Source organism: Phymastichus coffea, unplaced genomic scaffold (assembly GCF_024137745.1).
Source record: "Phymastichus coffea isolate CEN01 unplaced genomic scaffold, Cenicafe_Pcof_1.1 PCOF00178, whole genome shotgun sequence".
NCBI classification, from domain to species: Eukaryota; Metazoa; Arthropoda; class Insecta; order Hymenoptera; family Eulophidae; genus Phymastichus; species Phymastichus coffea.
In genome coordinates, this window is record NW_026706989.1 from 164,755 (window position 1) to 189,476 (window position 24,722).

The 24,722-nt window shown below is 47.6% G+C and overlaps 1 protein-coding gene across 1 annotated transcript in view; it reads right to left on the minus strand.

Moving 5' to 3' along the window:
- Positions 1-24,722, minus strand: part of LOC131673467 (protein couch potato-like) — a 44,989-nt gene that overhangs the window by 17,659 nt on the left and 2,608 nt on the right. The window contains exons 2-5 of the mRNA XM_058951482.1: positions 5,648-5,725; positions 4,966-5,019; positions 3,527-3,589; positions 1,817-1,958 (exon numbers count right to left, since the gene is read on the minus strand). Of these exons, the coding sequence (XP_058807465.1) occupies positions 1,817-1,958; positions 3,527-3,589; positions 4,966-5,019; positions 5,648-5,725 (337 nt within the window). The remainder of the gene's footprint in view (positions 1-1,816; positions 1,959-3,526; positions 3,590-4,965; positions 5,020-5,647; positions 5,726-24,722) is intronic.

Here is a 24,722-nt window from a genome sequence, read left to right on the forward strand (position 1 = left end):
ATTTAACGGCTCAGCTCGCTGCAAAGCCGGTTACATTTCTACGAAAGTCCCCATCCGCCCACTCCCCTCCCGAGCGTGCTTGTAACTACATTTTCATCGATCCTATAAACACATCTACTGCCATTTATTATTCTCCGCGAACGACGGATATATAACGCCGTACACCTTTTAATCGAAGCAGCAAACACCTTGATGGTCGATCGATCAATTCGCAAACGTCCATTCAAATCCACGAGGAGGAAGCCCCCTTTGTTTTCGAGTGCGTTCACTAGTGTTGCTTTTTCTCTTTGCTTTGAGGTCAGCTCGTATTATCGATCTTCATTCAGCGGAGCCTTTCTCTTCCTTATTATTGGCGCTCGAGTAAGGGGGATGAAGATAAACGCCCGTCGCCCGCGAGCTCTCAAGGTATAGACGTATCTGGCCGAAGTACGAAAGGGCCTGTGTGTACACAAGGAGCGTGGCGCAGTGTCGGCTGCATATAGATTCATTTCAGACTCGACCGACAGTTTCGCCTGCAGCCTTATGTCTTGTGCGGCTCGGAAGCCAGTCGCCAAGGGCTATCATCTCGGCGCGCGCCGAGTTTCCTTTGTTTCGTCCCGATCGCCGTTAACGCACACGCGAACGCGGAAGGAAAATCACATTGATTCGTCGTACGCGCACCCGCGTAACTAATTTCGCGGGTACATCGATTGCCAATTTGCATATAAACGATTCTTCAACTGCCTCGCGGCGGCGAGATAATTATGCGAGTTAATTAGGCCGATGGCATAGCTCGCGCTGCGTGCGTGCATATGTAAACCGTTATCGAGCTCTACGCTGCAGAAAGAGAAAGAGAGAGACAGACAGACGGATGGACGGATGGACAGATACCAATTATCATCGATTAATATTACTTCTGTCGCAACAATATCATTCAAATAGCTTCTTCGATCATTTTCATTGGCGTATACATGTGTTTTTTTTATTTATAAATGATCTTGTTACATATCCCGTGGAAAAAAATAACCGTGATGAACACGAATGTATCACAGAGTTGATAAATTTCATCGCTTCCTCAACTACCAAACGTATATAACAACTCTGCGTCATAAAAATTAGGGATGTAACATTCAAAGACAAAAACGTCAGCCATTTGTACATTCGTGTATGTCAGTGATCAAAAATAAACAAACTCTTTAGATGTATGTCTCTCGAAAGAGTGAAAAAGGGGAGAGGGGGAGAGAGAGAGAGAGAGCGGTTAGGTGGAAAACAAAACAAGACAACAGTTGTCGGAGGTTGTATAAAAGGCAAACCAACAAATACAAAACGAAAGAAAAAGATGAAAATAACGTATGTGCCTCTTCTACGTTCAAGTAATATGTATATATAACACAGCTCATACACGCGAGGTAAGGATTCAAGCCAAAAAAAAGCATAAAAGCTGCAGTAAAGCTTGCATGTATACATAATATTTGTTAGATTATCCGGCATACGATAATGCTGAGTACAGTTAGCTAGACAGAGAGAGAAAAAGAGAGAGAGAGAGAGAGCGAGAGAGAGAGAGAGCGAGAGAGAGAGAGAGAGAAAGAGAAAGAGAGAGAGTAAAGAGAGAGCTAGAACTAGCTGGCTGCTTTTGGTGTGTGTAATTTTCGACAATGAATCCTTGCCTCGGATAGTTTTTCTAGTTAGGAAGGGCACTAAAGAAAATGAGGCAGATACAAAGAGAGAGAGAGAGAGAGAGAGAGGCGAGTCAAACGTATAATCATGTGAAATAAGGAAGGAGGGAAGAGAAAGAGCGAGTGAAGTTTTCTTTGTTTTGGTGGCGGTGCATACTTACGTCCAGTTAGAGGGTGCATCAGAGCGGGGTGCGAGGTGGCTGCTGCAGCGGCTGGTTGCTTGGGTTTGCTAACCTTTGTGTTACTTTTTGCAAATTCCAAACGTATGGTTTGTGGCATATCAGGATCGAATCTAACCCCCTGCTGCAAAGAGACACGCCCTAAATTAGTTCTTTACTTGTTTTGGATTTTCGGCGCAACGAATGATTTACCAACCAGAAAACCAACGAACTCACGAAGGGGGCTAGTTTGTGTCCGTATTTGTGTGTCGTGAGAAACTATTTTTTCTGTTTTATATATATTGAATTAGGGAGACTATATGTGCACGAGAGAGAGTATTTAAACTCTGCGTGTCTCTGTCTCAACAATTCTGTTTTTCTGTGGTGAGTGTGCGCATTACAGGATGAGCAAGCTCGTTTTTTTTTTACTTTCAAAATCAGTCGATCGACGTGTTTTTTAGGGTTCTCTTCTTTACGTAAGGGGTGGAAAAGAGAGATAAGGTAATCGTTACACACTATTTGATGGTATTACATACGCTGCACATAACTGTATACGTGATGTCATTGGCTTTGGTGAGATATATGTAGAGAAAGAGAGAGAAAAAGAGAGAAGGTATAGAGTACAAACAGAAGAATAAAAAAACGTGAGTTCACTCTTTGCTTGCTCGGAGAGGTATCGATTATTTATTGTATTCCATACTCCTTGAGACCGGGCTTCCCAAAAATATTCCACTCTCTAATGGACGTAGATCCTTTTTTTTACCCTCAAAGTCATTCATTTTTATTTTGCATCCTCGTAGATGGAGGGAGGAAACAATGCGCTTCGTGGATAAATTCCGACTTTGAGTAGCTCGGTCGAATCGCGCATGTGTGCGCGCGCGCGCGTGTGTGTGTGTGTGTGTGTGTGTGTGTGTGTGTGTGTGTGTGCGTGTGTGTGTGCGTGTGTGTGTAAGTGTGTTTGATTCTCTTATTGATTTTCCATTTTTTTATTACAGTGCGACCAAACTTAAAATGCCAATACTGCAGATAAAAAAGAAAACGTTGGATGTAAAACAACTTTTTTTACGAGCTTTTCTTTTCTCGTTGCAATGTACATACGTCGAGAAAAAACATTGCTCTACCATAAGGTGTGCAAATTTTACGTGGTTCTCTGCGGGGTTTTCTTGTTTAGTGGGGTGTGTAAGGGGATAGAGTGTGACACGAGAAAAAACTTTGCAAGCTTTATTATTATTTTATTTATTGGTTGCGGTCAAAATAAAGAAAAATACTTTGTTAGAAATCACGGTATACAGGAATATATTGAAATGGTGGGATTGGGGAAAGAAAGAAAGAGAGAGAAGGGGGGGGGGGAGCAAACAATTATTTATTTCAAAAAATAGCTGTGTAGCGTTAAACCCGTGCCATGTAGCTATAGTTAATGACAAATAAGGTTGAATTACGGATAAGAATTGTTTTGGCACTACTTAAGAGGGTGATATAGAAAGAAGTATAAATTAATGTATAATAATCACAGTGGAAGTCATGGGATTATTGAGAAAATGAGAACGAAAGGAAAGAAAAATCAAATTGGTTCACTCCTCCTTTGAAAGTAAGGCGAGATTATCAAAAAAGATACGAGTTACGCCGGAATTTTTGGCGTTCGAAAAGCGGTTTTTCGCGGTTGACTGAACAATCCAATAAGATAGGGTTTACGTGTCATAGTCGAAGGTTTACCTGCAGGTCCTGTTTCGCAGCCTCGGCGCCAGCTCTCGTGTGAAAAGTCACGAAACCCACTGGCTGAAAGATAAAAATGAAGCATATTTTCATGTGTCTTTTACGTACATTCTTCGAAAAACGTGTAATGTGTATTTTTGTGCACTTGTTGGCAAAACAACCGAGTCCATTATCGAGTTATATGAATTATGAAAAATGTTTTTTAACAGTAATGACCAAAATATTCGATAGATATTATGCGAATCTGTATAAGCCATTTTCAGAAGTACTCAAATCGAATTATTCTGCATATGAAACTCGCACGCGGCATGTATATAGACGCGATCGAATGCAATTCAATATTTACTCCATCGAGTCTTTTAAGACCAATGAATATTTAAGAGCATTTCTTTTATATCAATGACAGTTGAACTGAATTTTTCTCTTTTTTTATCCTATTCACGCCGACAATGCAGTATATTAATGAAAAAGAACAGATTAAAAGCTTGAAAATGAAGTGCCGGTCGTCGTGATTAAACAACGCTTGAGCAAACAATATTTCTGAATTAATAATCGCATTAAGTGACGCGAATGGTAAAATCCAATTAGCAAAGGAACAGATAAAGAGCCGTGGTAATGTGTAATTGAATGTTCTTTCATAAAACATGCAATGAGCCGGTGGTCGCGACCTGAAAAAATGCACTCGGTCGAAAAGCTCGAAACGGATAAAAATCAATATGAGCGAGGTAGGGGGCGACGGGCGCGCGGGCGGGTCAGCCGTTTGGATATTTCGAATTCGGTAATGGCGTTGATGTGCAGCGATACCGCTCAGCTATTAGTAAGTCTGACAGTCGAATAATTGTTTGCCGGGGCTGGCAGGCGGTTTCCGGAAAATCCGATCGAGCCGGGGCGACGACGAGAAGGAAAGAGACAGCGCGAGCGAGCCGCGCACCAGCACACACGGCGCGCCGTGCCACGCCGACGCTTATCGATTCGTCCAGTACCGTACCTAGCCGTGCCATTCTCACCTGCGCCCGTCGGCTTCGCCGAGCGAAGAATACGCGCGTACGCGCCGCCGACAGCAATCGCCGTGCCGTCTCCACTCGGGCTCCGCTTTTCTTTCCTTCTCCGCGGTTTGCGCCGGCGAAGAATTACGAGCACACGGTTTCTAAGCCCGATGCGGTTTTGCAAGTGTATATATACTGTACTTACGCTCGACCGGGCTCATGGGATATTGTACCCGGATTTAATGTGGTGTATAAAAAAATCAATAACCTGCTAGCCAAGGAGCTGCTCTCTACGGCTGAGTATATAAATAAATAGAAAGCTTCGTATGCAAAGGAAAGAAAGAACCTTTCGCTTTTTCTTTTCGCAAAATCACGGTAGATCTTCGCGTGGTGGTTTATGCGCGAGCAAGTCTGTGTGTGTGTGCGTGCGTGTGCGTGCGTGTGACTACTTACCGAGGCTGTTTTTCCATTTTTGTTCGTGACTTTTAACAGAGAGCCTTCGTAACCCTGCAGGAAGAGAACAGACAAAAATAGACAAATTTCATCGAGCATATCAGCGCGGAAATTCACCACGCGCGATTGAATGCTTCGATGCGCTATCGATTTTTCAGCCGTTTCGTCGGAGCATTAAAATGCTTTATCGTACCGTGCAAGTCGCGTTTGGATAAAATTAATATGGGATGATTCCGAAACGGAGATCGCTACTTCCCGACAGCGCGCGCGCAACGAATCTCTAAATGAAAAAAAAAAAAAGAGTCGTAACGAACGGCGTAGTTCAAGTGCACGGAATGAAGACGACCGAAAAGGAGTAGGCACTAAGGACGCGCTGCGCAGAGAACAAAGTTGAATTATATTCGGCTGAATAGCGCGAAAGCGGGTAATAACGCTTCTGCATGTTATATAGCACGAACGGAATGCCCTCCGCACAAAAACAGTCGGGAGCGAGTCGTCAAATTAACCGACAAGGGAGAACACTCGAAATCCGCGCAGCGCTAATAAATCAGCGAGCCGTTTATTCAATGGACGGGAAAGAGCCTAAAAGGAAAAGAAAAAAGGTTGGCTGCTTCGTTTTTCGGTAAAAATAATTGCACACTCGAGCGAGCGCAGCCAGTACCGACGGAGTGAGTATACTAACCTCGTACGCTCTGAAAAGGAGATAGAGCTCCCTCGGCTTGGCGTCCATCGGCAAGCCGCTGACGAACAAGGTACGCACCTGAAAGGAGAAGAAGAGAAAAAGAACGTCAACGTTAATTCGGTCAATTAAGGCAATTGCCCCGCGAGGGCTGGTTCGCTCGAAGAGCTCGCCTTGATGATGTCGCGCCGCGGCGCCCGCAGTTAAAACCGATTGTGCCGAATTAATAAAAGGCGATATTATTTTGCATTTAACCGTCGCGGCGCCTACTCCCGCCACCCGAGTTAGTCATTATGCATAACGAAGTTTTCCGCGACGACGGAAAGAGCGAGCCCTCGCTTTCGTAACCAATATTCCCCGTGGCTCGCCAAGCGTTATTTTCCACTTGAAAATTTTTCTGGCCTCCGTTTCCGCCGAAACTTCGATTCGACTTTTCCCTTTTCCACGGGGCGGCGAAAACTCGCAGAGCGCGAGCGTTATAAGCCGTACCTCCGTTTGGCTGCAAGCGAGTTCCGGCTAGTTATCGGCGCCCAACAATATTCGCCTGCAAACCAAAAACAAATCGCTTCCTCCTCTCGTCGAGTGAGTTCATAAAAGCGAGCGAGCGCGATGGATGGTCTCTCACAATTGAGTCGAGAGAGAAAGGAGACACCGAAAAAAGAGAGAAAGAAAGAGAAAAAAAACTGGAGAATGGTTGCAAAGCATCCGGTTAGTGGCATTATACGCGACAGCGAGAGAGAGGTTATCGGAGCCAGGGGTTTTAGCTTTGCGGAAGCACGCTCCCGCGCACGCCGGAAGCACCACCTATGCCGTTCCGCGCCCCGAAGCACACGTACATCTACGCCCGTGATTATTTTCACAGTGCGCTGCCGATCTTATTATCTTGTCATGAGCGACTCTCCGAAGCTTTATTATAGGTGTTCGCGCGCCGTATGTACATTATAACAACAGAGAGACAGTTCTCTTTGTATGTTTTTGCTTAGCTGGCACTCCGAGTGCTTGGCAAGTGCTTTCGGCGAGCTGCCTCTCGCGCTCGCAAGCTTTGTTTAGCCATCGCGAACGAGTTCGTCGCTCGCTGTGCGCGGAACGTTCCGACGAGTGCAGAAAGAAATATCGGAGAATCGGCGGCCGAGAAGCTTCATCTTTTTCTTTCACTTTCGCAGTTGTGGAGGGGTGGCGGCGAAATCATCAAACACGCGCGCGCGGCAAGTGCCTCTACAATTGGCGCAGTTGGTCTGTCGCGCAAAATCGGGTTGAAAGCGATTCTCGCGTGCGTCCGTCTCTTTCGTTTCCGCGCGTCATGCGACCTCGCCATTGGGAAGATTGCTCGATTGTATAATAGCGGCTCGACGAACGTGACTCGCCAAAAGTGCGCCTCGAAAGATTCGCCAGGACGTACGCGGACATTTCTATAGCGGGCGGTGGACGCTGCCGAGCTTTCGGCGATTCGCGAGGCATCGAACGCTCGATCCTCCGTGGTCGGCCTTTAATTACGCGACTCTCTCTCCTCCCTTCGGTGATCGGCCGAGAAACGAGCGAAGCTGTTTTTCGAGCGCCAGCGAGCAGATCGGCATTGGAGCTAGCGCGAGCGATCGATGATAGATAGCAATTACTCGGGAGTAGAGCGCCGAGCCGGCGTTAACGCGGGGCTTGCAAAACCACCTCGTTTTCGAGTATGAGCCCGCTTGCGCGCCAGTCGGTCGCTCGGGTCGCGCGCGCACAAAGAAGCGCTTCCGGCATGCTCGTGCTTGACCGAGCCGAGCTCTCCGCGCTCGTTTGCTAATTAAAACACGCGCGGCGCGCAATTACGTGTTCGGATGCCATTCAGCGCTCGCCTGCTGCCCGGCCGCACATTCGCTCCAACTTTCCACCCCCCACCCCCCCTCTCGGCCAAGTTGCTCCCTCTTGCGCGCGTGGCCGTCGGGCTGTAGGAAGCCGCGCGGGGCGTTGAAACAAAAAGAAAAAAACAAAAAACCGGGGGACGATCGGTTATGCTTCGATCGATAACGACGCCTACGAACAAAAGCTCTATCGCGCGCCCGTTGGGCCAATGGCCCTTTCGCGGACGCTTTCGACGCGGTGTCGAGGCCAGTTGCAATCGAGAGAACGGTTAAATTTGATATATTTTGATTGAAACATCGAGGGCGTTTCGGTCGACGATGCCCATCGACAGCCGACCGACGCGATATTTTCAACGCAGACACCGAAATCAATAGCAAAATGTACCTGTAAAGAGACAAGTCGCACGACGGCTAATGTAAGACGAGGTTTCGCCGTAGCGATTCAGTGAGCAGTCGACAGAAAGGAAAAAACTTGGCCTCCGCCTCGATTTGCCGCATGCGTCATTATCAGAGGGCAAGAAAAAAGAAACGGCGCATGAAGTTTGCACGAGTCGGTAATAGGGTCTCTTAGGGCCGCGCGCGGCGTCGGCGAGTCTACGACGCTCATTTATTCATAGATCTTCCCCTGCCGACTCGCTACGAAATCAGTCGTACTACCTCTCTCTCGAAAAGCCAGCATTACTCTCGTTCGCGGCGCGAGGCTTTGTATCGCTTGAATTCTTCACTCGGCCGAATCGTCGGCATGTCCGTCTCTGTAGATGCACATTCGGAACGAGTTATTTTCCGTTATTATCGTCGCTCGATCGATAGGAAATGATAAGGGAGGCAAGCGCGTTTAAAAATGCAGGCGCGAGCAGGGTGTAGGAATGCAAAATGAATTACAGGTCTATTATTCAGGCATGACGTCTTGGGGAGACGGCTCGCTCCCGCTCTCTCTCTCTGTCGCGCGCGCGTCCTGGCTGTCAGATTGAGAATGCACTTCGGAAATTGAGCAGCTCGATTGTCATTCATAGGACGATACCTATATAGACCTGTAAGCGCGCCATTCTTAGAAATCCTCGTGCACAATGTAATTCAGTCTCTTGGCTCTTGATCTAGTACCTCGACGACGACTACTCCGTCGCGCGAATCCCCAACTCCCAAATATATACAGTTGCAAAAGTTTGCATTCAGCGTGGCGCACAAAAGGATTTTCGCCGCGGCGTTGTGCGAATTCGCTTGACGAAATCTCTCCCCGACGAACGTTTCCGCGCTCGCGACAAATTGCCGTCCTTTCGAAGAGGCTCGCTCGCAAGGCAACGGTCTTACAAGCCTTGCGTAACTCGCGAGAGCACTGGCTAGGATATGTATGGCGGTGGGCGTTGTCTGCGCAACCCGAGTGATATACGTAACGCGACGATTCTTCCTTTTCTACCGAGGAAAGGACACCGACGAATTATCGCTGTACTTATAAGTATTACAACCTGCTCGAAATGTCATTCGCCGATAATGGACGACCGAGGAATACGATCGTGTCTCTCTTTTTCCCTTCTACTCTAACAAGAAAAAGCCCGCCTGCCGTGAAAAAAAACGAGAGGAGCGAGCGCCAGTAGTTATGCGCATACCTACGCAAGGCCAATTGACGACAAAGCAATCGGTAAAGCGCAGCTTTACGATGCAACAAATTTGCCCGCGCGCTTTCAGTGGTAAAGTAGCGGGCGAGCGAGCGGCAGTAAAGTTCTCGTCATCGTAAAAGCCCGAATTGGGCGTCAATACGGGGCCGGCCGGTGCTCCGCGGATTTCTCGGCAGCGCTTCGGCGAATTCGCGCGTGTGCGTGGAAAATCTTGGGCTGGTCCACAACAAAAGGAGAAGAGCGCGAAAGGAGGGTCGCGCGAGTAGCGGCTAAACTGAGTAAATTTGGGCTGCGCGCGCTGGCGGGGCAGACCCGAGTCATTTTAAAAGCCAGCGAGCACGACGACGAGAAAAGCCCGGGAAAAGCCTCAGGGTTACCTCATGGGATCGAGCAAGCACGAGCCTATCCCCTAAATCTATCCCGCTGCCATTCCCCTACTCCATTTTCTTTCGTTTTTATCTCTCTCCCACTCTCACGTATAAGGGATATACGCCGACACGTGCATCGAGTACAAATGAGTGCCTCCTTTTCCTTGACTCGCGGGCGTCATATTTAAATTGCATTCTCCTATTGATTTGTACTCGGGGAATGCTTTGGGGCCATTCCATTGTGCAAGGGACGTTGCGTAAGTCGTACGATTGTCGTGTGATGTGAACAACGTGCCGTAGAAATTTTACAGAGGCAAAAATGCCGTTAAGGAAGAACGAGGTGGACGGTGAAAATTGGCCGCGCGCGTCACGATCGACGAGTATCGCGCTTCTCGCGGTAGTCAAGCGCAGAGGGACGAAACGGCAACACGCGCAATGCCAATATCTCTAGCCACATCTAAGTCGGCGCTCTCGTTCGCGCGCGGCACAAAATCGCCGTTTTCCCTCGATAAACTGACGCTCGCTGCAGGATTCTACGGTGACTACGTGTTTCGGGATCATTTGCCACGTCGATTTTTCGTATGGATCGGTCGAGCCTGATATTTTTTTTAATTTTAATAACGTGAATTCAGGCCTCGCAGTAAATTCGATAATTTATGTGCAATTATAGCCAATCCTACGCTATCGAAATTAGCACTGTCGATCGATATTACCCGATATATAAAACGCCATGATCGTCTGTCTCTCGAGAGAGCAAAAGAGAGAGAGAGAGAAGGCAGCCGCACAATAAGCCATCAAACCAAATCCAAAAGGGCTTGTGCATGTGTGTGCAGCAGTGCGAGAGCAACAGACGAATCTCATGCACGGATGCGCCGACTGGTCTTTTGAAAAAGAAAAACAAGAGCCTCCCTTCTCTGGCTCGTCTTTATCTATGTACTATCCAACAAAACAGCGTTTCCTTCCATCCGCTTTCCCGCAGCTAACTCTTCCTCTCTTCCTCTCTCTCTCTCTCTCTATTTTTCCTCTTTTTATTCGCGTTACCGCGCGGAACATTCACCTTCGACGGTTCAAAGACTGCGCACGTGCACGCCGAAAGCAAACAAAAAAGCTCCGAGTTTTCACACACACACCCAAGCAAGAAGAGTTTTCGCCTGAACGGATTATTTGTCCGCGTCAATTTTACACGAGGATTCAGCTTCCCCTCGCTCCGGGTGTGGCCCAATTAACGAAGTTTCGCGCGTGGGGGAGGCACGCGTTGCTCATCAAAATCTTATAGGTCGCTTTAATGACTTCGCCTGTAATTAACTAGGGAACTTTGATTTGCCTCCAGTCGAGCCAGGAAGCACACAAAAGAAACCAACTCGTGTGCGCGTGCAAGTGTTGCAAATTCCAAGCGCGCGTACATATGTACCTGTTGCCAATTGGCTAGTCGGATCACGCGCGACCAATGCCGACTATAATACGAGACAGAATATTTTTTTTTTTCCCTCTTCTCCTTTTCTTCTCCGCGCGAGCGCGCATTATCAATTTACAAGTGCGCGGCTGCAAAGCAGGAAGTCAAGTAAGTAGGTTATATTGCCTACTAGCCACCGATTCCTGATACACTTGCTGTCCTATACCTTACACGCACACCTGTTTTTTCCTCAAGTCGACGCTTTTTTTCGCCTAACTTCAAACGAGAAAGACTCTTTGTAAAGAGAATACAAAAAAAAAGAACATCAAAGAAAAACTAATTAAAAGAAGATAGTTTGTTCCACGTGTAAACCCGAGAGAAAGAGAGTCAATCTCCGTAAAGAAAGGAAAAAAAAAGAGAAGGATTACCAGTGGGTAAAGATTTTTCGGTCGCCGCACGAGACGGACACACAACGAGTCAGGACGCGCGCGGCTGCAGCAGGCCGAAGCTAATGATCGTGTATATACGATCCTTTAGCCCCGAGTATATAAGGGCGTCTAAGCCGCGCGGCGCGCGCGAGGAAGAAAAGAGAGTCGAGGCCGAGTAAAAGGTAGAGAGAGAGAGAGAGAGAGAGAGAGGAGTAGTAGTAGTTCAGGGTCATCGAACTCTTTCCTCCCCGCGTTCTCTCTCTCTCTCTCTCTCTCTCTCTCTCTCTCTCTCTCTCTCTCTCTCTTTCAGTTGAGCCACGCGAGAGCGGATGAGTCACTCTCGAAATTGCCCGAACAATATGTGGAGGTACGAGCTTGTCTGCCTGCGTGACGCTTCACCCCGACACTTTTTTCCTTCTTACTCATTACTATTACGTAAGTGCCAGAGAGATGGAATTTTAACCGGAGTCGATCTTACTTTCGTCGAGAGTTACGTGGACGAGGGTCATCGACTTGTTTTCTCTTTGTCTCTCACGATGCCGCGCTGTAGCTGACTTTCTCTCTATCGTTGTTTGTTTCGGCAATGAGCCGACTGTCGACTGGACTCGTGCAATTATCCCAGCGCTCTCGCTTGATCGATCGTCAAATGAATTTCGAAAAATGCGATGCGCCAATCGACACCCTTCGATCGGCGGCCCTCCGAAAGCTTCATCGAACTTTCGTGGCAACTGCTGCGTACGTATGTGTCTGTATGGGTGCGTGTGGGGCACCTGAATTTTTTACACGCGCACTGAAATATTTACCGTGCGGCTTCATCGCGCGCCATCAGCTCGACCAACAACAGCAGCGCAATTCCGCGCTGTCCGTTCCCTCTTTGTCCGCGAAGCTGTTCGATTTACTCGCAGTGCGGCAAATATTCATGACGCGATGAAAAGCTCGGCGCGCAATTAACGAACAAAAAAAGCTTCGTGACGATTGATCCAATTTCACTCTGCGCTCGAGTGCGCGACGAATTCGCGAATCGCTCGAGTGTTGGTTTTTTTTGTTTCTTTTTATCCTTTGTTTTCGGTCGGTTGCTTTGAGGGATGCTCTTCATTGCGAATCGATTGGTCGGAAACAACTCTGATAGTTAAAGGGGGTTTGTACATTTTACGAGACGAACAAAGATCCCATCCGGAATCTCAACTGCGAGCCTTTACTTTGCAACGAGCTAATCCCACGCGAACGCCGAGACTCAAGGCCGCGAAAACATTGCAAGTCTCCCTTTCGACGAGCAAACACTGGTAGCGGCGTAAAAAGCTCGCGAGATCCCATTGCGACGACGGTGCGTAGAAAGTAAAAGAACATTGCAAATGCAGAGTCCGATGGCTGCCGCTAATGCGATTCCCGATGGGCGACGCGGACAAACGAAAAGGCTAGGAAAATCTCGCGGCGGATTGTATTAGGTTTGAAATTGTTCCGGATAATGCGAGCCGTTGCGCCGCAAAGATTCATCACGCCGCAGAGTGTGTAGCTTGCGCGCGCAATGCTCCTCGCAAGCCCGCGAAACGCACGCGGCCTGTGGCGCGGCGTCGAACTCTCTTCAACATTTATTGCTCCGTGGGAATTTGAATGAACGCGCGCGATACACCTCGATTCCCGCGATTCGTGCGCGATCGATCTTTCGCCCCGCGTTCCTGCATCGCGCTTGGATCGACCGTTTTTTTTCTCTCTCCTTTTCTTCCCCTCCCCCCTCCGCCCTCGCCGATTTCGCTCGATAAATAATTCATCGACGAAGAGAGCGCGCAAAAGTCGGCCCGAGCCCTTTCCTTTACGGCGTCGTTACGTTAGCGCGCGGTGTACACATCGCGAGTGTTTATTAACGCTAATAGATCCGCAAGGCGGCGGCTACAGATGTAGATTGCTCGCTCGAAAACTTTTACGCGAGCGACCAGCGTAATAAGGCAGTTTCGACCGCGCAAAAGTGGGTAATACACGCGTATTACGTATATCGCGCGGAATGTTCTCATTGTGCAACGCTAAATTTCATCTGCGTTTTTGCGTGTTTTATTTTTTTTTTTTTTTGTTTCTCTTTTCTTCTTTTTTTCTTTCTTGCAGCAATTTCGTCGGCGAGGCGGGCGAGAACAACGAGAGTGCAACGAGACTATTTAGCAACGCGACACCAGATTTCGCAAGGACCACGCTATTCGCGAAGAATTACGCGCCCGCTATTACCATTGCCATCGTATCGTTTACGTCGAACTTTTGCTGGTCGAGCCCGCGCCGCGACGTCGCTCCTACCCGCGAAGAAAATATTACGGTGAAGAGAGAACGGCTGCTTGATATGCGCGGCTCGCAAGGCTTTCTCGCGAGGCGAAATTCCCCAGCGGAAGAGGAAGGGGAGACACAGAAAAATCGGCGAGCGTTTTACACTTTATGAAATATTCAGAGCGTCGGAGCGCGCGCGCAAAACTGGGCGATAAGGTGTGTGGGAGAGGGGGGGGGGGGGAGCGAGCGCTTAGAAACAGCAGTGTAAAGACCAACCTAACAACGAGTCTGCTATTGACGTAACGGATGCGTATACGCATCAACAAACGGACGAGCGTGATTGCAATTGTGTGCCGCGCTGTGTGAGCATTGAACCATCATTATTTTATTGACGCCAATCGATTGCGCGCTGCGGATCGCTGTGTGCGACGTCCCGCTTGGAAGCGAGCAAAGCGCTTCCGTCGCCCGTGCGATATGATAATTTACGCTCCTGCCTGGCCCGAAAAAAGCCTTGACGAGTCGACTGGTTAAATGTACGCCTGCTCTCGCGGAGTTCCTAATTGAAATACCGACCTATTTTCCCTATTCCTCGCGCTTTGACTAACATCAAGGTGCGCGAGCGTTGGTGACAGTTTTTAATTACAACTCGTGCGTCAATGGCTATTGATTCGTTTTTTTTTTCCGTTAATGAACGAGAAAGTTTATGATACAGTTCTCGTGATTAATACATAAAGATGTTGTTCACTTTACGAGGCTTGACGAAGTGCCAGCTTTGACTCGTGCGCGTACGAATATGCATTTAGCACGCGATAAAAAAAAACCGAACGCGAAATCTATGCATAATGATCAGCAGTTTTCCGACTTTTGCCACACAGTAGGCGTGATAAAAGTGCGGGTAGAGAAACGGGAGCAGAGAACTGTCGAATAATCAGATGTGTCACACTCTATATACCTTATTTGGAGTTTGCAGGTGAAAAATTTCCTACCATAATGATATTATCCGTCGCATCGTCATTGTAACGCGATGGAGTCGGAAAGTCCTGGGATATCGGTTATTGCAAATATAGAAAAATCGATATCTCCTTGCAAGCTCTACCTATCTATAGAGTAAAAATAAAATAGTACGCTACACGTCACTGAAAAACTTCTCCCTTTCTCTCTATCTCTCTCTCACTCTTCTCGTTGCTGTACTTATCGTGCCATAAACTCTTGCCTCCGAAAAAAAAGAAGCGTTAATTAGAGGTGAAATCAGAACGAGGAAGCGAGGGAAAAAAAGTAATTAAGGCGCGAGCGCGTGAAAAAAAAATGCCGGAGAGAAAAACGGGCTCTAAGCGCGAGACATTTTCTTTCTTTTCCTTTTTTCTTTTTGTTCTTCGACGGGACGAAGCTAGCAAAGGCGCAATCTGCGCGCGACGGTTAACTTACGTAAGGCGTCGCATTTTCGCGCACAGGTGGAACAAAAATCGATACATCCACTACACACAGTGCGCGTGAAGGAGAGAGGGGGCGTTTTTTTGTCTTTGACTGCATTTCGCCGACTCCCCTGAAATACGCACGCTTTCTCTCAGACGCCGGACGTGCGTACTCCACACCAAGTTGAGAGCTCAAAAAAAAAAAAAAAAAATAATCGTACGCACGTATGTCATCTCGAAAATACGAGGTCTAATCTTCGTCAACTTTTTCCCTCGCAGTCATCACATTTCTCATTCACTCCGAGAAAACAAATTAAGCCCAAATATATGAAAAGATACATACTTTTGTACAGCAAAGCGTTTGAAAGCGGTATTTTTTCGTGTGAAACACAGCGCCATATTTTTTCGTGAATAAACCTCATTACCGCTCGCGACACAGTTAATCCCGTTGTGCCTGAGTAGAGAGAGAGAGAGAGAGAGAGAGAGAGAGAGAGGAAATGCAATGAAATTTACTTGGCCGCGAGACTCGTTATTTTTCCACTGGCTTTCTCTGAGCGCGACCATTTCATGTACGTAGGCTCTCAAAAGATTTTTTTTCTTTCAACTCGTAAAAGAAATGTTCAATTTGCTTGGCACGAAAGAAAGAAAAACCATTCTGCACTCTCATCGCGTCGAGCGTACGAAAAAAAATCTGATAAATAGAAGAAGGACAGATTGGTTAGCCACGCGCGCGCGCGCGACACACGGCAACCGCGGGTAATTTTACATTTTTATTTACGCGAAAGAAAGAGAAATAAAAGCGAAAGCCGTGAGCTTGCAGTTACAAATCAATTGTCACGTCGTCGCACACTGACTGCTCCGAAAAGATATACATATATATATATACAATTCGCGCAATTCTCAACGCCGCACATAAAGCGATGTATTGTTTCGCAGTGTTCCTTTTACGACGCCCTAGAACTCGTGTGTGCGTGCGGCAGTGCTCATAAAAGAAAAGGAAAAATGTTTTCCGATAAAAATCGATCGCGTGTGTAAAAAGGCCACCTAACAAATGCCGGAGCAAATGTAACGAGCGATTATGCCAACTGCACCATCAAGGCACCTTTTTTTCGCTCTCTCTCTCTCGTTCCGAAACGAGTGCATTAGCTGTCAATTTTATTCCACGACTGACGAAGCAAAAATGAGTTCCACGATCGACGCTAATTTATCAGAGTCTCGCGTCATTAATTGCAATAACAATAGTCTTCGCCAGTGGAACTTGCGAAACTTGGCTGTCACAGCATATAATAAGCTTTTGTGAAAAGATAAGAAGTATTTCAGATGGCGTGCAGTAACGTTTCCAAGAGAGAAAGGCAAATTGAAAAGCACTTGTGTTTTCTTTGGGTGCAGCCGTGGCTCGCGCTTCTCTCTTCTTTCTTTTCCCAGCAGCGTTGTTTCGTTTGAAAATGAAGTCACGGCGAGCGAAAGTGCCGAAAAGTCGCGCAGGCGCCATTATCTTGCTAAATTGCCAGAGCGAGAAAAAAGTGCACACGCCCGCTAATGCACGGACAATGCCAGATAATGTTTAAATTGCCACTTGCCTTCTTCTTCCCCCTCCCCCCTTCCGCTCTCTCTCGACTCATTCCACTTCTATCCATTTTCGCCTACTCCGTTCTTGACGCTTTTAGCTCGCGCGAAGAAAGTAGGTGAGCTGCGCTTGTTTTTTATAATCACTCGGCGTATACAGCTGGCGAAAAATAGAATGGCTTTGTGATAGCTGTAGGTGAATGGCGCGCGCGCCTCCTTGGATCGATATCTTTTGGCTTGGAAGCGAACGTTTGGTCGAGCTCGAAAAACGTTTGCTCCTTTTTTCTTTTTATCGGAAGACAATTCTCGGCTCGTTTGTCTTTCGCGAATCCGGCATATCTAACGTTCGCCGACCGCTTGCACTCAGCAGACTGATTTTCTTTTTCCGACTGCCCGAACGATCGTAACATTTTCTTGCCACGAGTCCCAATTAATTTCCTCGCGATGAAAATCACTTCTCCCGTCGGCGCGCAAAATGCGCCGACAAGATATTCAGCTTTTCAGAAACTTTCGAGAGGAATGAAAGCGCATTATTATTCGGTACGTATGCGCTTTCAATTTGATTATACATACCGACGTTCTGTAATTGCAATTTCTAAAATGAGCTCCGCAATAAAAAAATAATTTTCGTAAATCTTTGCAAATCATCGCAAATTCCATTTAATTAAGCTCTCTTTCCCCGATTACTTTTGAATAAAGAGAAGAAAAAAACGATCTTGTCGAGATTGCAATCTAAACTCAAGTCTGTGCATAACAGCTTCCTTGGCTAAAATTCGCACATAAATTCACGGCTAATCGACACGTCAAAACACCGACTTTTTCTCCGCCGAGCAATTAATTATATCCGTAATACGGTAGCCTAAGTTGACCCGTCATCATTAAATGAAACATCGCGTCCGTGCGAAAAAAAAAAAAGAAAAAGAGTTCTCGAGATCGCAATCTCAGCCCTGGCAACGAAATATAATAATAAAAAAAGGTACAGCTGAAATCAAAAAAAGTCTTACTCATGCCATGACTCCATTATGGAGAAGGGACTATTATGGGCTAGGCCGTAAACTAAAAACACAATCTAACGCGTGCGCGCCTGCCCTAAGGTGTACAAAAGAAGGAGGTCCGAAAGCGAAAAAGGGGGATCAATAAATAGAGTTGACCGAATTGGCGGTCAGGTAATCAACGAACGTACGCACGCGTGTGTAGCCTCACTATTTCAACTTTTCGAATTGAAACTTTGCTTATTAACGCACACAGTTATGTTTCCATATCAGAATGAGAACTCGCTCGCATTGACGTCAAGTACACACACACACACACACACACACACACACACACACACACACACACACACACACACACACACACACACACACACACACACACACACACACACACACACACACACACACACACACACACACACACACACACACACACACACACACACACACACACACACACACACACACACACACACACACACACCTACACATGCGTCCATATTTCTCTATACATAATAAAAAAGCAATTTTACCTGAATAGCAAGAAAAAAAAAGAGAGATACGCTAGCGAATGAATATCCAATAAAAATAAACGGTTAATTGACATTTTATATGAGTATATCAGCCTTGCGTAAAAGTGGACGCTTCATAATGTACTGGCAACTTAATTGCAGCGCCGAGAGAGCTCGTAGCTTCGAAAGTTTAATGTTTTATTAGGAAGTTCGAGTAGCGGCGAGAGAGCAGAATTTTCCTCGCGGCCGTGCAGAAGCCGACGTGTAATTACCAAAAGTAAAATTTTCAAGGAATTTTTACGATGACACTTTTACGAACTGTTCCGCCATTACTGCCGGACGTACTGCCCGTTGTCATTAATACTCCTAGGGTATTTTTTAACCGCGTACGTGCGCGTGTGTGCGAGCGCGGGAATAATTAACAGCTCGTAAACGAGCCGAGACTGCCGAGTGCCACGTACAGTTTCCATCGAAGGATAAGGAGAAAATTTGAAAGAGTGGAAATGGAAAATCGATCGACGCGTCTCGCCGACGCGAGAGACAGCAGTATTTGTCACGCCAACAGCTGCCCTCGCGAGGGATGAGCCAATGGCCTATCGACGTGCTCGAAATGCGCACTGCACGCGTATACGTGGCTGGCGTTTCCACAAAAATTAATGAATTATTAGAAACGAGCGAGCGACTCGCGCATCTACGTGCGCACCGATAATTCGATCGGAGCGTTACAAGCGAACATTGTCGTTCGCGACAAGAGATAGTCGCTCTCTCTCTCTTTCCCCTACGTCCGTCCCACAAAATGTGTAATGGAATAGCTCGCGCGTCTGCAGGCTTCGCTCGGTTTTCGGCTGTAATCTGAAAAAGCAACACGCGCGTGCAAACACGAAATCAATCCCTCGTTAACGAGCCCCTCGCGCCTAGAGCGAGAGCATCGAGAAGCGGAGGGGAGAGAAAAAACAGAAGGCGGCTCAAGGGAATCCGGCGCGAGCGAGAAGAGGCCGATTGCGTAACGCGCGCGCGCCGGGAACAATGGGCATAAGGACACACTGCGCGCGCTTGCTGTCTACGTCTGTCTTACGGCTCGCGTTCGTTCCGCGCGCGCGCGCTCCTCTTTTGCTATGTAGGCAGCGCGCACACGAGCGCGAATAGAGCGGATGTTGTATAACGGTTAGCCAGCCAAGAGGAACGACGACTGCGACGAGCGCGTTTGCCGGCGGCAGGCAGCGAACCGCGAACGAACGACGCGCAGCGAAATATCCTTCGCGAAGCTCTCCGTCCGTCGACGTAAACGCCGACAATGGAGGCCCGAATCGATGCAGCTTAACGCCGATCGGCGTCTCGCCCGGCTGGACGCCGTTACAGCGACGACGACGTGTCGCGCGCGCGCGCGGCCTTGTCGCTTAGGAGCAAAAAACGAGGCTACACCGCCACTCGTCTCTCGCGCGCGTGCGATGCTCTCTTCGCGAGCGCGCACGCCTCGAGCGGCAGAGCTCCCGTTTCGACGTGGGCGAGAGATGGAAAATCCGCGCTTTCATCGCGAAGAATGCCGGCCGCGACGCGACGGAGACGCGGCGCTTCCACCAGTTTTCGAGCGCCGGCCGCGGCGTACGTGCGCTATTGTGGCCGAAGTGCTTGCATCATTGCAGCCAGGAAGCGAGAATGATTCATCGCGCGCTCGACCGAATGTTTCTTCATTAGCCCTAATTAGCGAATAAAAAGCCGCCGCCACCGCCGCCACCGCCGCCGCGCGGACCGCGCCAACACCGAGACGCATCTTCCTACGAAAGAGGAAGAGGGCGTCTCGTGTGGATTTTCAATAATGCGCCAGATTGCTCTTGTAGAAAGTCGCGGGAAAAACTGGGGCTATTTGCCGCTGTCTGTCGGCCTTTCATACTGCAATTGCTTTCACACTTTAATACGAAATTGATTGGCACTCGGGCCCGAGGAAAGCCGCCGTAACAAAACAACCAATCTTTTACTTACTGCATCCTACTTGCTCCGCGCATCTTGTCTTCTTGTTGTTTTTGCCAACGTAAATAGACCGCGAGCAAGAGAGAGAGAGAGAGAGAGACGGGAATAATGTAATACACATCGTTTATCAAAGTTTCGCTCTACTTTGCCGCGACGATATTCTACTGAAAATTTACGAGAGGGAAGAAGAAAAAAATCACGCCACGGAATTCGTAATTCCAATGCGAGAATAAGGTTAAAAAAAAACTAGGCGGCCATCAACGTCTCACACGCACGCGCGCACAAGCGTCCGCTTGCATGCGCGCGGACGATTTTCGATAAACAAAGTGTGCTACAATGTACAACAATGCGAGATGTACATCGAGGCCATTCTAACAGAGCGGCACACCCGAAAATCGTACGCGAACCAAAAGCTTGCGTTCATGGGAAAGAGATACTTTTCTAATCAAACGCGGCGAATAAGTACTTCCCTATCGATGGATATTATACATGGAGGTGTGGTGGTACATAACGGGAGGCCTACATCGATATTATACACGTACACTTGTAACCCACTTAGAGACGTGGCAGCTGTTAACGAACAAGAAAAAACAAAGGAAAAAAGACGAGCGATTGCGAAAGCGACCGAGTACAAATACAAATGCGTCAAACAATGTACCTCTTTTTTTTTCTCGTTTATAATTGGATTTTTATTAGCGTCGGTTCAAATGGATTTTCGCGATGAAAAGAAATATCCGCGGTCGTTTTGCGGGACTGTTCGCCCAAAGCGAGGCAAATTATTATCTTGCGAGAGGCACCAGACTAAATAACGAACGAAGTCGTGCGAAACGGAAGAAGAATCGAGAAGAAAAAAAAAAGGCGACAGATTAGAATTTAACGATCGGATATTTTCTCAGGAAGATAGCTTTTGACGGGCGTGAGATCGCGACTCTCTTAGTCATTCCGCGCTTTTATTGTTCGATCGAGTTGAGTAAACTAGAACTGCTGGAAAGAAGCAGTGCATTGAGTTTTGTTTTGACGAGTGTAACTCTCCGCCTAACGTCTATAATCGTTTTCTTTTTGTTACCATCGACGCTGTCGTCTAATTGGTTATTGCGCATTGCGAGAACAAACAAAAACGTAATTTCGATATCGAGAACACGTTGCTTGGAACGATACCATGTCTGATCAAAGCACTCGCTACTACTTGCGAGGCATATCCGTGGTGCTTGTACAAGAACATGCAGTGGTTCCGATTCGCACACTGATAAGATATAGAGCTGCAGAGCGAATGGCGATGCGACGCGGCGAGTCATCGCACGGAGCACCAATTTTCAACACAGGGCAGAGCAGAGATGAACGTCTCTCGATCGTCGTGCGGCTTTCGTGGTTGCAAGAGCCGCTGTTGGATACTGTACTACTGAGAGGATCCTCTGGAATCGAGTTTCAATCTTCCTTCTCTGCCCCGGTAATCCAACCTCACTCTCTCGCAAAACTTCAATTCTTTTTTTTTTTAGCCGGATGCGACACACGCGCGCGCGCACAGGATGGAAGAGATGCATGTTATATTGCCTGGGGAACAAAATTTGCTTTCGCAACGCACGGCAAAGTAGTGCTTTTAATTTTTCTTTTTCAAAGCTACAATTTTCCCGAATGACTGCGACGTTTTCCAGAGACAAGTTTTTTTTTTGTTTATTGGATCGAAAGCTCGCGCAATATAAAGTCATCGAGGAAAAAAAACGGAGAAAGAGGAATACTGACAATCTTTTTTCTTTTAACGATGAAAAGTACAATAAACGTCTAGTCACGAAAGTTTCCATTGCTGTATATTTTCTACGACCGGGGCCTGTTATTTGCCGACGTCATTCATTATTTCGAGGAATTCATCTCAAACAATTACCGCTGCCCCGGCTTGCTGACTAGCGGCGGTTTGCAGCACAGATATATATACCTCGACGTACAACAACAAGAACAACAACCAACAGCAGTGGTAGCCGTGAAATCGAGATGTGCGCGTTTAATAAGTTGCCCGTGCAAATAATATCCCATCATCCAACCAATTACATTTGGTTGTTCGACGATAAAAGCTCTTGGCGAGCAAAGGTTGTTAGAAAAGCAAACTCTGACGTCGCCAAGATCAAAATCGCACCGGCGTGCTGTAATTTTAAATAAGATGACGATACACGCGGTGCGCCCGCTATCTATCTCTCTCTCTCTCTCTCTCTCTCTCTCTCTCTCTCTCTCTCTCTCTCTCTCTCTCTCTCTCTCTCTCTCTCTCTCTCTCGCAACCAAATCACGAAACTCGTTTGCGAGGAAAAAACGAGCACACGCGCACGCGCACACGCGACTCGTCAAGCATTTAATTCACGAACCCACTACTCGCTCGTTAGCCCTGAAAAATAACATTGCCGCGAGTTTCGCCTATTCATAATCCAGCGTCGTTTCAATTTTAATCGTTACTTTTAGCCCTTTTTTTCGTTTTTCTTTTTTTTAATTTTAACTTTATCGTATCGCCCCGCGGTGATTAAAATGCAATTACGCCTCCGCGAAAACGAAAAGTGAGAGAAAAAAAGGATTGCGTCGGTTTTAAACCGAGTGTCGCATGCGTTATTCAGAGAATTTTTTTTGGCAGTGCGAGCCTTCGTCGTTGATCAGTGCCGAAAATGTCAGGCACCGTGAGAATCAAAGTGACGTTAAAAAAGAAAAAAACAATAGCAGCTGCGATCGACTTTTCCCGATAATTATCGGCCGGAAGTGCGTTTCTCCCCGCAGAACGAGCCACCGACACACCGATTTCACCCTCAAACACCTGCGTCTACGTCCCTTCTTATATTCGAAACTAACAAAAAGCGAAAGGGCTTTTTTCCGCTCGAGGAGTAATCCTGGTCGACTATCCGTGAAACCATAAAACGTCTCGTTGTGTGTGCGCGCGTGTGCGAGGAGAGAGGGGGGGATTTTTGTTAAGCTGCCGCTTGCCCCCTTTTGCATCTCTCGCGCGATGCTAGGAGGGTTGTGACAGACGCGCCAGGAGAAACAGAAAACTAGCAGACGCTCGGCAGACGCGATGGAATTCGATTACTAATGCCCGCTATGTGACAAATGTGCGAAAGCCGGATTAAATATGTGGGTTGAGAGAGGGAGAGAGACGCGATGGATATTAGAGGAATATTGGCCTGGGAAAAGGGCTGCTGTTGCTGTCGACTCTAATGGACTTTGACACGAAAGAGAAAGCCTCGACTATTTGCTTTCAATGTCGATTCGTCTTGTTTGCCTTAGCCCTCTCGATTATGTCGCTCGTTTCATTGTCCTATTTCCCGAACGCATTAGGAAAGTGACACGATAACGTTTGCATCGCGCCAAAGGCAAATGTAGTTTCGTGCAAGGCGCTTACCGGTCGATCATTCGGTCTGCCACCTCGCGCAAGCGATAAACAACCAACTGCGTGTACTCAACGCGGGCCGAGCGGCTTCGGCATCAAAATCTGACCGAAGCTTCGACCACACCGAGCGAATGTTAAATTCGCTCGAGCGAGAGATGATTAAAGGTATCCTCATTCAGGAGCTTAATAATGCAGACGGAAAAAGTAGATTACCTCGCTGAAAATGGAACGTCTCTTGAAAGAGTAATAATGCGGAGTGGCGAAAGCGGGATTTCAAAGGAGAGAGTAGCTGTCGATGTTTATCAGTTTTGCTTTTCGCCTCTGCCGGATGAAAAGCCATCCTCGATGATTCCGTGATAGATTCGACGTACACGCCACGATTAAAAATTTTCAATGATAAGTCGAAAGCTCTCTAGCTTGATTAAGCGCGTCGCTGGTGCGTTTTCGGAGAACGGGCATTCGTCCTCCGAGAGAGAGAGAGAGAGAGAGAGAGAAAAAAACGAAAAAAAATACACGGAAGGGTCGAGAGAGAAAGAGAGAAAAACGGAGCCGCCATGAAAATACATATATTAACCGACGATAAACGCATTACACAGGGAACTCAACCCAACCCTCAAGAGAGCGAGAGAGAGAAGAAAAATGCACGTACGGCGTTATAGGCCAACCCTCCCTCTGGTAATAATTCGTATATAGCCCCGCGCTTACCAATACATAAATAACTAAAGGTCTAGCTGTACGTACGCACACGGAGAGGTATATATCGGAAATAAGGAACGAAATTGAAGGATGTCGTGAGAAGGGGCATCCATATGACGTGACACGGCGCGGCGCCGCCGCGAAAAATCAATAGCAGGCGCATGGTGGTGGCAGCGGCGGTGGCGGTAGCGGCGGCGGCGGCGGCGGCAGCACCTGAGAGAGGGAAGGCACAGCGCCTCGTTATATACGTATACATCCTGCGTGCGCGCGCGGGGGAGCTGGGTGTTACGTGTTTTTCCCGAAAAAAATAGAGCGCGGCGTCGTGCTCCTTTCGATCGCCGAGTAGGTCCGATTTGCAGTGAGCGGGCGTGCAATTTGAATATATCGATATTCGAGCTGTCGAGTGACGCAGGGAAGCATCGATACGCGCGGACTCGATCACAATTAAAACGTCGATGCCGCGAGAGTCGGCAGTTCCCACAGTATCCAATTGCCATTGCGCAATTTTCTCGCTGCGTCCGTGAGCGGCGTTACACGCGCGCGTTCTAGTGGGAATAAACCTGCTGCATTGAAACGCGCGTCGTCCTTCGCCGCTTAGACGTATATATATATATATATACGTGTGTACACACGCAAAACTCCCTCTCCTACGAGCGCAGGTCCAAGCTTTTCGCCTCCGGG